At 58.1% G+C, this 13,582-nt stretch overlaps 4 protein-coding genes across 4 annotated transcripts; all 4 read left to right on the forward strand.

Moving 5' to 3' along the window:
• Positions 1–492: 492 nt before the first annotated feature.
• JKF63_00617 (uncharacterized protein) lies at positions 493–2,229 on the forward strand (the record flags this gene model as incomplete). Its single annotated transcript, XM_067896668.1, has 1 exon — positions 493–2,229. The coding sequence occupies one exon, from the start codon at positions 493–495 to the stop codon at positions 2,227–2,229; it is 1,737 nt and encodes a 578-aa protein (XP_067752825.1).
• Positions 2,230–3,330: 1,101 nt separating this feature from the next.
• Positions 3,331–6,684, forward strand: JKF63_00618 (uncharacterized protein; the record flags this gene model as incomplete). The annotated part of the gene is made up of 1 exon (XM_067896669.1): positions 3,331–6,684. One exon carries the CDS (start codon positions 3,331–3,333, stop codon positions 6,682–6,684), a length of 3,354 nt encoding a protein of 1,117 aa, XP_067752826.1.
• Positions 6,685–7,425: 741 nt separating this feature from the next.
• Positions 7,426–8,880, forward strand: JKF63_00619 (uncharacterized protein; the record flags this gene model as incomplete). The annotated part of the gene is made up of 1 exon (XM_067896670.1): positions 7,426–8,880. The coding sequence occupies one exon, from the start codon at positions 7,426–7,428 to the stop codon at positions 8,878–8,880; it is 1,455 nt and encodes a 484-aa protein (XP_067752827.1).
• Positions 8,881–10,236: 1,356 nt separating this feature from the next.
• On the forward strand, positions 10,237–12,972 carry JKF63_00620 (uncharacterized protein; the record flags this gene model as incomplete). Its single annotated transcript, XM_067896671.1, has 1 exon — positions 10,237–12,972. One exon carries the CDS (start codon positions 10,237–10,239, stop codon positions 12,970–12,972), a length of 2,736 nt encoding a protein of 911 aa, XP_067752828.1.
• Positions 12,973–13,582: the final 610 nt, after the last annotated feature.

The raw sequence follows: 13,582 nt of genomic DNA on the forward strand, positions 1-13,582 counted from the left end.
CTTATGCACGCAACTGGGCGAGCTCAATGAGGCGCCGCCGAGTCTCTCCGCCTTCATTATTCTTTCGGCTTCCTCTTTATCACACTCATCGTTTCGCTCCATCTTCATCCGCACGACTCCAGTGATTCCGCGACTCTCTCCCTCGCTCCCACAGATACGCGGGCCTTTACTGTTCTCTCTCATCACGTCTTGCTGCCGCCGCGGACGCCTATATATATATATATATATAACAACTTTCATTGTCTGTGTGAGTGTGTGTGCACGAGCTCCCCTTTCTTCATCCTTCTCCAGTCCTTCTCTTTCACTGCGCACGTGAAGGCTTTTGACTTCGACGTCAGGGCAGGCGACACGAAGGAGTGGTTATTCGTGTCTATCCCCAGCCCCCCACGTCAACCTGATACAGGGGTGTACACACCTTTCATTCATCCCCCTCCCCTCCCCTCCCCCTCCCCCTCTCTTTATCTTTCTTTCTACTCACTTTCGGTCCACTCCATGTCCGCCTCCCCACTGCTCACGCAGGAGCTCTCCGAGGATCTCCGCAGCAGCCGGCACGAGTGCATTATTTGCTCTGAGGTGGTCGGTTACCGACAGGAAATTTGGTCTTGTTCATGTTGCTATGGAGTTTTTCATCTGCCATGCATCCGCTTTTGGGCGGACAGCCAAACGAAAGAGCGCGAGAGAGTGCGCCAGTCCACTTCTGGCGTCGCAACTCAAGAGGAGCTGAACAGCTTCCGCTGTCCTCTGTGCCAGTCCTTCAACAAGAAGAGTAGTCTGACTGTATACCAGTGTTATTGCGGAAAGACGACGAAGCCACCAGTGGACGCGATGCTCGTGCCGGGCAGTTGCGGTCAACCGTGCGAGCGGCACCAGGCGGACTTCTCTTGTCCCCACAGGTGCATGCTTCTGTGTCATCCTGGGCCGTGCCCACCTTGTACGAGGGCTCGCGAACAGACATGTTGGTGTGGAAAACACTCCAAGACGGTGGGTTGCTCGAGCAACGTTCACGGGTACGAGTGTGACGAGACATGCGAGAAGCAGCTCGACTGCGGGCAGCACCGCTGCAAGGCACCGTGCCACGAAGGGCCCTGTCCATTGTGCACGGTGATGGTAAAAGAGAAGTGCTTTTGTGGGGCTACCCAGCGCACACGAAGGTGTGGGGACTCTTCGCTTATCTGTGCAGGTGTTGCTGCGCCAACAACTGCGAGCGACGGCTCTGTCGGTGACGCGGTTGCCTCCGCAGGTGCTAGTGGCTTCCGCTGCGCACGCCTCTGCGAGAAAAGGCGAGATTGCGATAACCACGTGTGCAGCGTTCTGTGCCACCCCGGTGAGTGTGAGAAGTGTTATCGCACACCACAGCGCCAAAAGTTTTGTCCGTGTGGAAAAACACGAGTGCAGGTGCAGCGAACGTCATGTACTGACCCGGTGCCGTCGTGTGGACTCGTCTGTGAGCTGCCACTGCCGTGTGGTCACCTATGCTGGCTGCAATGCCACGACGAGACACCGTGTGCGCCGTGCAAGCTGACTTTGACGATGCCGTGCGTGTGTGGCAGCCGCCAAATATCTTTTCCTTGCTTTTGCCAATACCTGCCGGAGTCGGAGTGGGAGGCAGCGCGCGTGAAGTGTGGACTGCCAGCTAGCTCACTGCCTGTGTCAATGCCTCCCAAGTGCAACCAGGCGTGTCGTTGCATGCTGTCTTGCCACAAGCATCGCTGCATCAACACGTGCTGTACGGACCAGGAACACACCTGTCTGCAGATATGCATTCGAAAACTTGCGTGTGGCGAGCATCAGTGCGGGCAGCTGTGCCATCAAGGTCATTGCCCCCCATGTACTCATGTCTCGTATGAGCCCCTCTATTGCCGGTGCCGGAAGACGCGAGTGGACCCGCCGGTGCCGTGCGGGACGCGGCCGCCGCAGTGCAATCATCCCTGCAGCATCCCACGTCCATGTGGGCATCCGCCGAACCACCCCTGCCACGTGGAGCCCGAGTGTCCCAAGTGTGTTGTGCTGGAGGAGAAGCTGTGTGCTTCTCACGAGAGGTCGCTGCCGTTTCACATGCCGTGCCACATGACAAAAATCTCGTGTGGGCGGAAGTGCGGCAAGAATTTGCCCTGCTGTGGCAGGTTTTGTGACCTCGTGTGCCACACTGGGCCATGCGAGCACAAGTGCACCCAAAGCTTCCCTACGCTGGCGGATGTTGTGAAGCGTGGGAAGGGCGAGGCAGCGTGATGCAGGGCGTAGCATCTTTTTTTTTCTTTCCCTTCTCCCTTTGTTCTCCACTCTTTGTAGTGGTGGTCGGTTTCAATTTGTAGGCGCGCTCATGTGTGCGCTTGTCCAATCGTGCCCGCACGGCTGCACGATTGGACAACCATGCAGAGGCCAGCAAAAGGAATGTGATGCTCAACGGAGGCCGAGAGCACCTTCGGGAGGAGGATGTGCCAATTAGGTTGGTTCGCGACACCCTCTCTTCTCCCCTTCTTCCTCGCTCACTCTTGGTAGCCACTGTGTGTTTAGGAGGATGTGTGTGCGTCTCTTAATGTGGGTTAAAGGGGGGGGAGGAGGAGGAAGGACTTGATCCACCATTGGTCATCGGTTGTTCTAACCTACACTTCTTCGCATTTTCTCTCTCTCCTCTCTCACTACGTGCTTCATCGCGATGTGGCTACAGCAGTGTGTGCTCCTAAGAGGGGGGGGGGGCGGGGGAGGGATCCTTCACAATGCCAAGGCAAACATAGATGCGTGTACATGCCTTAGTGTGCTCTTCGACTGTAATGGTTTCATTGACCTCCATCTCTACTCTCGCTCTGCTCTTGACAGATTGTTAACAACATTCACGCGCCCGCTTCACTGTGTCGCGCCACATGGGGCGTGTCGACGTGTGTTCCTAATTAGTTATGCCCCCCCTTGAAGAGATTTGGCGATATATATATATTTATGTATATATATGGCAACTCGATCCTCTCCTTTCGTCTTGGATGCTTGCGTGGGTACTCCAGCGTGCACTTCACTCGTGTCTTCACACTTTGCGCATTCCTCGTGAAAAAAAAACGTTTGAGAGGCGTACCGATCTGCGGTCCTGCCGCTCCTTCTGGACGTCCACATTTTTGTTTGTATCTCTCGCCCCCCTCCCCCTCTTTTTTTTTTCCTTCTCTTGGTGTTGCTCATCTCGAGTCGGGTCTTGTGCCGAAGCGTGACGGGGAGGTAGCCTGGCCAGAGCGTGACCGTGGAATCTGCGCTGATCACGCGACCCCCTTTTCACTCGGGCACCGACACCGACACCCAGACCCACACGTGCACTCGCGCCTAGACATAGCCTCTCCTTCAACCGCCATGAACATCAGCGACTCGGGCAACATCTTCGTGGAGAAGGCGCACCCGGCTTACGCCCACATTATCGACTTCCTCATTTCGTGCTGCCAGCCCGTCAGCAGGACTCAGCATGTGGAGCAGTACCGAATGGACAGCTCTTCCTTATCCGCCGCCACTGCCGAAGGCACGTACTCGCTTGCTATGATTGAGACTATTCTCCGTCACTTCCGGCTGAACGCGGCGCAGGAACTGCCGGTTGATCTGGAGCGATGCGCTGCTCTGGAAAAGCTGGCGACAGAGCTGGACGAGTCAAATGAGGGTACCGAGGTGGATTGCTTCCGTGTTTCGCCCAAAATGTCGGCGACTGCCACCAGGTCTTCATCGATGACTCTTCGCTCACCACTGCCGCGCTGCCTCCACGGCGTCGACCTCAGAGACACCCTTTTGGCCTCGCTCAGTCGTGCAGGTGCAGACGACGCTGCGTTCTCTGCCTCATGCTCCGCTTACAACCCCCACACGAGAAGCGCCAGCGTGATGGCGCGTGTAAAAGTAGAAAAAATGCAAGTGGATTGGGACGCCACTGAGCCCGTTCCCGGTGTGTGCTCCCCAGCGCCGGAACGAGTCTCGTCTCACACCGCGACACCGCTCCCCACCTGCAGCAGCCCCACCAGCCGTGTCTTGCATCTTTTCCGTCCATCATCATCATCATCGACACCGGCATCTGCTCCTGCCACCGCGCATTCGCCTATCGCCGACTCGCCTTTGAAACAAGGGAAGTCGAACGCAGCACGGCCGCTCATATCTCTTGCTGTGGTGCGACCTGCTGACGTCCAGCGACAACTTCCAGAGTCCCTAGCGCGGATATTAGAGGAGGAGGAGAGCGCTTCTCGCATGCAGATCGTGCTGCAGCCGCGTCTGCGGCGTTTCCATCAGTTCGAGGCAAGCCAGGAGGCATCCCTCACCTCTGTCTCTGCAACGTCTAGGGCGACGGCTCACAACGGGCGAAGCGGTATGGTCGCCGGTGCTGCTGCTGCTGCTACCGACCGAGACGATCAGCAGCTCTTCTACTTTCTTCAGTCGCGTCAGCGTGCGCACTTGGAAGTTGTACTACCGGCCCTGAAGGAGTTTCTCACCCCAGTGATGCTCTACGGTGCTGAGCGCTGGATCTTATCCGACGTCGATCGAAGCTCGCTGGGGAATGCATGCCACACCAGGGTCGCTGGGCAGCTTGCACAAGACGCTGGGCGACCTGCCGTTCTGCGTTTACTGTATGAGCCCCCACATGTCGGCATTCCAGCGGAGAAGACGACAGTGGCGTCGACTGCCAGCCGTTTTGTGTACAAGTGCCAGGTGCGCGACGGAAAGCTTCGGGAGGTCAAGGAGCGCCTCTTCTCAAAGTTTGACATCCGTGCGGACTGCTACTACGACTACATGCAGGACCGAGCCCTCCATGTGCCGAACCTCAGCCTTGCAAGCCACGCTCGTTTGCGACCCTACCAGGTTGCATCGCTTGAGAGGTTTCGTCGAGGGCAGAAGGCGCATCAAGGCGTCATCGTCCTCCCGTGCGGTGCTGGGAAGACGCTGACTGGCATTGGTGCCGCCGCCACGATGCAAGTAACGACTATAGTGATGTGCATCAATAACATGTCTGTCTTCCAATGGCAGCGTGAGTTTCTGCGCTGGACGGACTTGACTGAGGACGAGGTGACTGTGTGCACGGCGAAGGTGAAGCAGCGGCCGGGCAAGGTCTTCATCACAACCTACAGCATGGTCATCGCAAGACGAGGCAACGCCGACGGCGTTGCTGCGGAGGAGTCGCGGGCGATTCTGCAAGCCATGACTGCGCAGCCATGGGGTCTGCTCCTGCTAGACGAGGTGCATGCTGCCCTCGCGCACCACTTTCAAGATGTACTGAACACAATCAAGTACAAGTGCGTGCTGGGGCTCAGCGCGACACTGCTGCGTGAGGACGACAAGATCGGCGACCTACGCCACCTTGTGGGGCCGAAGCTGTATGAGGCCAACTGGCTTGATCTCACCCGCGCCGGCTTCTTGGCGAACGTGGAGTGTGCCGAGGTGCAGTGCCCGATGCCTGCTTTGTTCCTGCAGGAATACCGCGATATCCAGCGCGCTCGTGCCATTCTCGGCACGCGCGCCCGTGGGAATACTCGAAGGGGTCGTGCCGGCAACGGAAAGCGTCGTCGCGAGAGTGTCTTTCACGACGATAAGGACACCGGGGAGGGCGAGGACAGTGAACACGACGACGACGACGGAACCTACGGAGGTCGAGGCCGGAGGCATGGAGCACCGGCTCACCTCATCTCACGCCCTCTACGTCTCGCCTCGTGCAACCCGTACAAACTGTGGTGCACCCAGGCGCTTTTGGCTTTTCATCAGCAGCGCTCTCCACCCGACAAGGTAATTATTTTCTGCGACTACCTCGTCGACGTGCGCTTCTTCGCGCACCACCTTCACCTGCCTTTCATGGATCAGCGAACGAACGAGGCGGAGCGGGCCAATCTCTTGCAGTACTTCCAGCACTCCAGCGATGTGAACGCCATTATCTTGACACGTGTCGGTGATGTTGCACTAGATCTTCCCTGCGCATCCGTGGTTATCCAGGTCTCCGGCCTCGGGGCCTCACGTCGGCAGGAGGCGCAACGCCTTGGCCGCATTCTGCGTCCCAAGCCGCCATCTCTCGACAACACGTGTGCTTACTTCTACACCCTCGTTTCACAGGATACAGCAGACATCAGCACAAGCTACAGGCGGCAGAGCTGGCTGCGGGATCAGGGATTCGCATACCGCATTTTGCACTGCGACCGCGTTCTCAGCGAGTTTGTACGTGTGGGCGGGCAACCCTGTTGTGTGGGGCCACCTCAGTGGTGGTATCAGACGAACACCACCGCTTCCGTTGCATCGTTTTCCGAGACGGAGGGGGTGGCGAATTCTGGTCTGGCGCACCGCGATGACCTCTACTGGGCTCCGTTTTCGAGCGATGCTGCAGCCCTCATCGAGGCGGCGTTTCAGCACGGACGAGCAACTTGCACCATACGTGGCAGCGACTTGGGCAAAGGCACGCCCAAGCCCTCACCCGAGGAGCTCGGGGGATACCCTTTGCTCAACTCCGAGTCGTGGACGGTCACGTTCAGCAGCGTTGATGCACCGCGAACCTTCGGCACTGTGCTCATTGGCGAGGGTCCACCTTCTTCACCACTTCGTGAGCGCCGCGTGCGTCGCGGATGTCTTGATCGTAGCCATCGATGTGTCTCTGCGGCGGTCGATGTGGAGAGTGATTGTATCAGTTTTGCCAGGAGCGCTGTGTTGCGTTGGGGGGGTGGACCTGGCAGCGACACCATCGCTGAGACGGAGTAGGCTATTGTCTGCTCGCGCTTGATGCGGCTAACGCCGTTGTGGCTCTGAAGGTGAAGGGCGTCGTTGTGTGTGCGCACGGGGGCACTACCATGCACCTAATCCCCCCCTTTGCCGGCGAATTTCTGTGTGGAGGCGTCTGTCTGTGATGCCACTCTGACGTCTCTGATAAGGCTGCACTAATCTTAGAGGATCCAGTGTTACGCAGACAACATGGCGCTGTTGTCTCCCTCTCTCTCTTGGAAGGTTGCGATAGGGAGAAGCTCCTTTTCCTTTGTTCTCCTGCGTCCGCTCCGCTGTTTTTTTTTTTTTCAGAGCGCTGAGGGACACCAGCACCATGGTGTCATGTTTTGATGTTCTCGGTCTGTCTGTTTTTCTCTCCTCCTTTGAGTACGGTCTCCAGCTACCATCTGCCTTCATTATGCTTTCTCCCTTTCTTGTGGATAACTTTCTCTCACGCACACACACACGCACACACGCACACACGCACACACACACACACACACACACACACACACACACACGCACACCTCCCTCCTCCTCTGTCCCTCTTCGACATAACGCGTGGTCTTTGCGGCACGAGGCAGTCTGAAAACCCCCTCGCGAGTGTACATGAAGGCCCGAAAACGGGTCCTTGTACTTTACTCCCTTTCCCCGAATACGCCACCCCAGCCACGCGCCGCCTGTACAAGCCCAAACTTGAGACCGCTTCCACCTTCAACTGCGAGACGGTAAGTGTCAAGCATGCCGACCACATCAGCACCATCTCCGTCGTTGCCGGCCCTTCTACCCACCTCCGGCACCGTCGAGACCCCCCGGTTCGCGGTGGCAGCGGCTGTGGAACCCACCCCTTCAAGCGATCGGGAGGGGAACGAGAAGATGATGGAGTTCCAAGAGGAATGGCATCGACTACCCAGTGAGCTCAGCTACCTCCAGACTCTGATAGCTTCTCTGGAGGCGAAGCAGCAGCAGCAGCAGCAGCCAGGTCCCGCCGCTTCCTCTCTCGCCGCTCCCACTGGTGGTCCTTCTTACACTTCACAGAGAGGCAAGGCGGACCAGGAGCGTGATGATGAGGAACGGCGTGTTCGCGAACTGCAGCTGGCCGTCATCGAGCGGCGGCGTCGTAGATCGCGGCGTAGGTGCGACGCTGTCGATGAAGCCTTTCACAAAGTGATGGAGCGGCGAATGCGCGCGATGCAGCACCTTGCTGCCGACCCCCCCGCTGAGCGTCTAGTTGGGCAGGGTATGTCGCAGTACGTCCCGGCGGCGCTGCTGCCGGATTACGTCGTGGATATTCATGGACGTCGCCAGCCAGGCCCCCTTCCACTCGTCCTGCAGTCGGCTGTGGAGTCGCGGATGCACCCCAAGTGTGCTGCGCCGGCCGTCATGGGCGTGGCTCTTGCTTCGCCTGCGGGGGTGAGGGCCCTCATGGGTTGCCCGTCTGGCCCGGCCCCGGAGCAAGACGCCACCGTCTTCCTGACCCAACTCGACGCCGAAGGGAAACCTGTGGCAAAGGATGCAGCAGCGAGGCACAGCAGCAACACGAATCCGTCTCACCCCGAGTCGCAGACGGAAACCCCAGCTGACGCTGAAGGGAAGAGAGAGAACGAACGGGCTTCACGATCATCAGCCCCTGCGCACGCCACGTTCACGCTTCACACTGATGTGTCGACAGACGAGGACGACGATGGCGGCGACCAGGAGGCTTATATGCGCCCAGCGACGCTTACAGAGGAGAACAGGGCACGCTGGCGCGAACTGGGCTACCACGTCATTGTGGTCGGGGGGAAGGGGCATGGCGGCGGCGCCGATGCGGATGAAGCAGACGCCGTGCGTCGTGTGATTCAGTCTGCTGCCGCCTCGTCAAATCAGGGAGTGGGCCAGTGGGCAGCTGAGCCGTGTGCCTCTATTTCCTTGTCATCCTCTCGGTGCAAAAATCCCCTGAACGCCCAGGAAGCAAAGCGCACCGGCGTCCCAAGATGGGATTGGATGCAGCTTGCACCGTTACCCCCGTTGTGCCTCGTGCAACGGCGCCTTCCGGAGGAAGACATGTCCGTCGCTCAACTGCGGAGGCGGCATCATCATCATTGTCATCAGCAGTCCTCCTCTGATGTATCCTCCAGCATTTCCACGTCCCGTTGGCGACAGGACCGTCGCGGTCGAGTCTGGAGGCTGAGTAGTAAGTCTGCACCTCACTAGAGGGCGCCGGGGTGGGCGTGATTGTCAAGACACAGATGCGTCTATTCCCCCTCCCCCCCTCTCTCTCCCTCTCTCTCCCCCTCTCTCCCTCTCTTTCCCTGCGTACTGCTCGCTGCTTTTCACGTCGCTCATCCCTTTCGACCCTCTTGTTTCGCTTCGATTTGGCGTCGTTTCTCTTTGATGGGTCGGCGGTTGACCTTCAAGACGCGCAAGACAGAGACGGTAACCGAGGGGTGCAGAGCCAAGTGCATACCTTATGCTCACTCGTAAAATCCATTAGGAGTAAGGCACATGTCTCTCTCGTGGTTGCACCCGCCTTCATGTGCGCGCGCGGGGGTCTAGTCCTCTTGTACCGCTCTGTTGAGACGTGTATATATATTTATATATATTTATATTCCTGTACCGCTCAAGGCTAGGTAGCGGCATAAAGCCCATAGGAGGGGTGTGGTGTGGTGTGGTGTGGCGGCACCCCTGTAGCGACGATTGTTCACGGCGTTTCGGGCACGCTCGGTTTCTTTGGTACAGAAAAGAGTGCACTCAACCATCTACGCAAAAACATCCCCCCCCCCCCCACGCCTACCCTCAAGTGTATGTATGTGTGTGTGTGTTTCGAATATTTTTATCTGCTGTTGTGTCTGTGGAACACATGTAAATAGCGATATGTGGCGCTCTTCCTTCACCTTCGCCTCTCTGGTGACAAGGCAAAACTGGAGTTTCTCAACGTATGGCCCGTTGTGGGGGTCTTCTATTATGCACACGGAAAGTGAGGTGTCGCCTTTGAAGGGAAAAAGAAAAGTGTTTTTTTTTCTCGAGTAGTCACATGCCCGTGTAGGCTTTAAAAGACTTTTGTATTGATGTGCGCGTGGTGGGGGATGTCGAGGTTTCGTCTCTCCCTCCCCCCCGCTTACCACCTGCCAACTTGCCTCATCGCCTGTCATCGCGCGAAGTCAATTTCGTCGTGTGCACACGCGCTCATGTTCGAGGGGACAGTCATCACTGATGTGTCGCCCTGTGGTGTCGGTGTGTGCTGCCATACACTTGTCTCTCTCCGACTGAGCTGCCTCAAACTGGCTTGCCTCATACATTTGGCTGTATTGCTGGCTCCTCTTTCAGTATTGTCCTTTGCTCTTGATGTTTTCTTCCTCCGCCTATCTCCCCCCTCCCTACACACAAACACAAAGTGTGCCACAACAGTCACCCTGCCGCACTCTGTGCTTGTACACCTCCGTGTGTGTGTGTGTACGTTCCTTTCCACGCTCCGCTCCTCTGCCGTACAAACAAGAGCGCTCATAAAGGAGAAAGTGCCGCCTTCTTCCTTTTTTCCAAACGTATCCCCCTCTCCCTCCAGACGCTAATATGCGCTGGCACCGACGGAGAAACATCCCACCTGAACTGCGTGCAGTTGCTCGTGTCGTTGCGGATGCCAACATCCACCAGTTCCCGGACCTCGCACCCGTGCCAGGGCGCACCGGTCCTCCAGTGAGCGCGCTGCGCTCCATCACAGCGGAGTTGAACGACGAGAAGCCGCTCGATACCCAGGAGTTCCGGCTTTTCCGTGCAGCCTATGAGGAGTGTCGTCAACATCTTCACAGAGTCACAAACGGTGTTATTGCGTCAGGGACACCGATTGCTGATGTGCTGATGCTGGCGATCCGCATGGACACCCTCTCCACTGACCTCGGCGTCTCTCTCCTGTCTCTGTTTCCTGTGCTGGGGAGGGTACACGCGTTCCTACTCGATCTTAGTGACCGGCCGGGACTCGGCGACAGCGAGCTGCAGCGTCAGAGCCTCCTGTTGGACCGCTTGACACAATTTCTCTACCGAATTGTGGAGCGAGGCGAGCAGGTTTTGCATGACTACGAGGAGTGGGAGGCCCAGCGCTCCACCCTTGGCTCAGATCATGGTGCATTCGACACGGAGAGTAGCACGGCTTCCTCGAGGACACCTGCTGACCCCCCACGCAAAGTCTCCGGCTCGTTCAGGTCAGAAGCTAATTGTCTGACGACTGCGCCAATCCGCCATGGCGAGGTGGCTTTATGCCGTAGCTCTTCAGGTGAGTTGTTTCCACAGGAGTTTCCTCCGGCGGCGGCGTTCTGGCGCCCCGAGTCACGTCTAGCGACGACCAACAGAGCTGCTGCACGCAAGGCATCGGATCCCGTTCCACTAAGCGGAGAGCATCGCCTTCCCGCCCACCTCACTGACGCTGTTGTGAGCGTGAACGCTGATCTTGCTGTCCACTTCGCGCACTTCCAGTGGTATGTAGAGGTGACAGGTGAGGGCTCCAAGTGCTTTGATGCACACATGTACCTGGAGGATCACGTGCTGCAGTCCGCTTGGGACTTTCATGTGGGGCGCAGTCATGCAGCGTGCACAGCAGAGGAGTTCCGTCCCTTCCTGCCGCTGTTTCCCATGTGGTCACACGAGGCTGTCATGTCTGTGGTGAACTTCAAAGACTGCGGCGTCATATCGCTTCACTCGCTGCAACGGCTTCTACGTGTGTGGGGTCCACTGAAGTTCCTAGACAGAAACCTGCACCGCGAGCTGGAGAGGGGTGCGTTGGTCCTCTCGGAGCCGTTTGATTACCTAGCGTTTTCGTTGGCAGCTCGACCTGACGCGATGGTTGGTGACTACGTTGTGGGCCTCTCCGATGTTGTTGGCGAGCTACGTATCGCCGTGCTGCGTCGAGCTCGCAGGCATCGTTTACACCTGTGGGCGTCCACGGACGCCCTTCCCAGTTCCATTCCCGAAAGGGCTCAGGGTGGGGATGCTCCCACCATCGTCATGGCATCGCCAGGCAACGAGGCCGCCAATTTGCACCACAGGTTGGCCACTGTCTCCTACACCCTCTCCTGTGCCACCGGCGCGTGGATGGTGAAGGGGTTGGCGCGCGAGGAGTTCGAGTCGGCGGTGGATGCGTATGCTGCTTTCCCGGAGGTCTTCAAGCGCCCATGTGGTCTGCTGATGTGCTCTATAGGCGATGCGCCGCTGAGGCCGACGCTGCCGTCTGCATCACCACCGCAGAGTTTGTCAGACGGGGAAGAAAACACCGCTGCACCTCCCCCTCTGCAACCCGTTACCCCCACCAACCCTGGGGAGGTGGGTGAGGGCACCACTTCTGCCTTGCATCGCGCCTGTTACCGAAACAATGCCCGATACGTCCGCACGCTGCTGGACCGCGGCGGCGGCACTGTTGTCAACACCGCCTTGGTGGACCCGCTGGTGTGCGACAGTTTCTGCTGGACGCCGTTGTTGTGTGCCGTGAACAATCCACACAATGACCCAGCCGAGTTGGTGGCGCAGCTGCTAGAGGCGGGTGCCGAGGTGGATTACATGGATGATGCCGAATGCACTGCGCTCTACTACGCCATCGCCAACGGGTATGCCGAGACGACGCGTCTGCTGCTTGAGCACTCTCCGACTCTGCCGACCTCGCCCTACACGGTGCCGCTGCTTATGGCAATTGGTGCCCACGGCTGCCATCTGCGTGGGTGCGATGTGCAGCGGCTGATGGAGGTGGTGCCAGCGGCGGCGGTGGTGCGAGTGGTGGTGGCCCACGAACATAGCCTTGCACTCGTAGCACTTGCTACCACCATCCTTGAGGAGAAGCTGAGTGGCAGAGATCACCGTGTCTCATCATCGGATCGACACCTGGTAGCACAGCACTGCTCTGCGGGCTCCGCTGGCGCGGAGCGTTACACCTCCACAGAGGCAGAGCAGCTAAAGCGGTGGGTGCATCACCATACTCATCGTTGTCTCGAGGCGCGTCAGGATGTACAGGAGGCGGTTCGGGTGCTGTACGCGCGACAGTATGCGCTGTCATGGCGTGTGTGGCTCGACTCCCTGGATGCGTCGAGCAAGGGTGGTGCCGCCCCATGGAGGCGATCTCAGGGCGCAGAGGTATTGTTGGAATCTCACTCACCAGCCCCACCTTCGCGAACTGCGGGGTTCAGCTCGCTCTACAGACGCACTGCATTCGCAGTGACTAACCTTCCTCAACTTGACCATAACTGCGTTCCAGATAGTGATAAGGATATATGCCCACTATCAGCGCAGCAGTTGGCCACCATTAGGGCTATCGAGTATGTGATCTAGACGACAGTATCTTGGCGTCTCGGATGGTAGCGTCTTTTATGGTTGTTTTCTCTGCATGTACATAAAGCTTTCACCAGATGTTGCAATTCCATTTGTTTTCTTTTGTGTACGTGCGCGCGCGTGATTCATTCCCTTCCCCCCTCCCCCCTTCCCCCCTCCCCGTGTGGCTCAGGTGCTCTCATCTTGCACCAGGAATGCTGCTGTTGCTTCTGTGGCTCTCTCGTTGCCGTTGTAATGACTCAGTTGTGACAGGTGCTCGTTTGGGGTGGGGTGTGGAGCCGCCCCGCCCCCCATTTTTTTATCTTGTTCGTTTCCTCCTCCCCCTTTTCTCCCTCCCCCCTCCTCGCGGCTTGATATCTCGTTGCCGGCGCAGAGTACCATGACTAGCAGGCGCGCACACAGGCATACAGACACACAAACGATTCCGCTCCCTTCCTACCTCACACCGCTCCCCTCCCTTCACCACTCGACATGTCAAGCCGCTGCTTTCACGTCTCGATGTCCCTCATTTATCCAGCCATCGTCACCAGCATCGTGGGGGAGGAGGAGGAGCAGGGGAACACGGCGGCGGCGGCGGCGACGAGAGAAGAGTGGACCTGCAGTTGAGCCA

This window comes from Porcisia hertigi, chromosome 36 (assembly GCF_017918235.1).
Source record: "Porcisia hertigi strain C119 chromosome 36, whole genome shotgun sequence".
NCBI lineage: Eukaryota > Euglenozoa > Kinetoplastea > Trypanosomatida > Trypanosomatidae > Porcisia > Porcisia hertigi.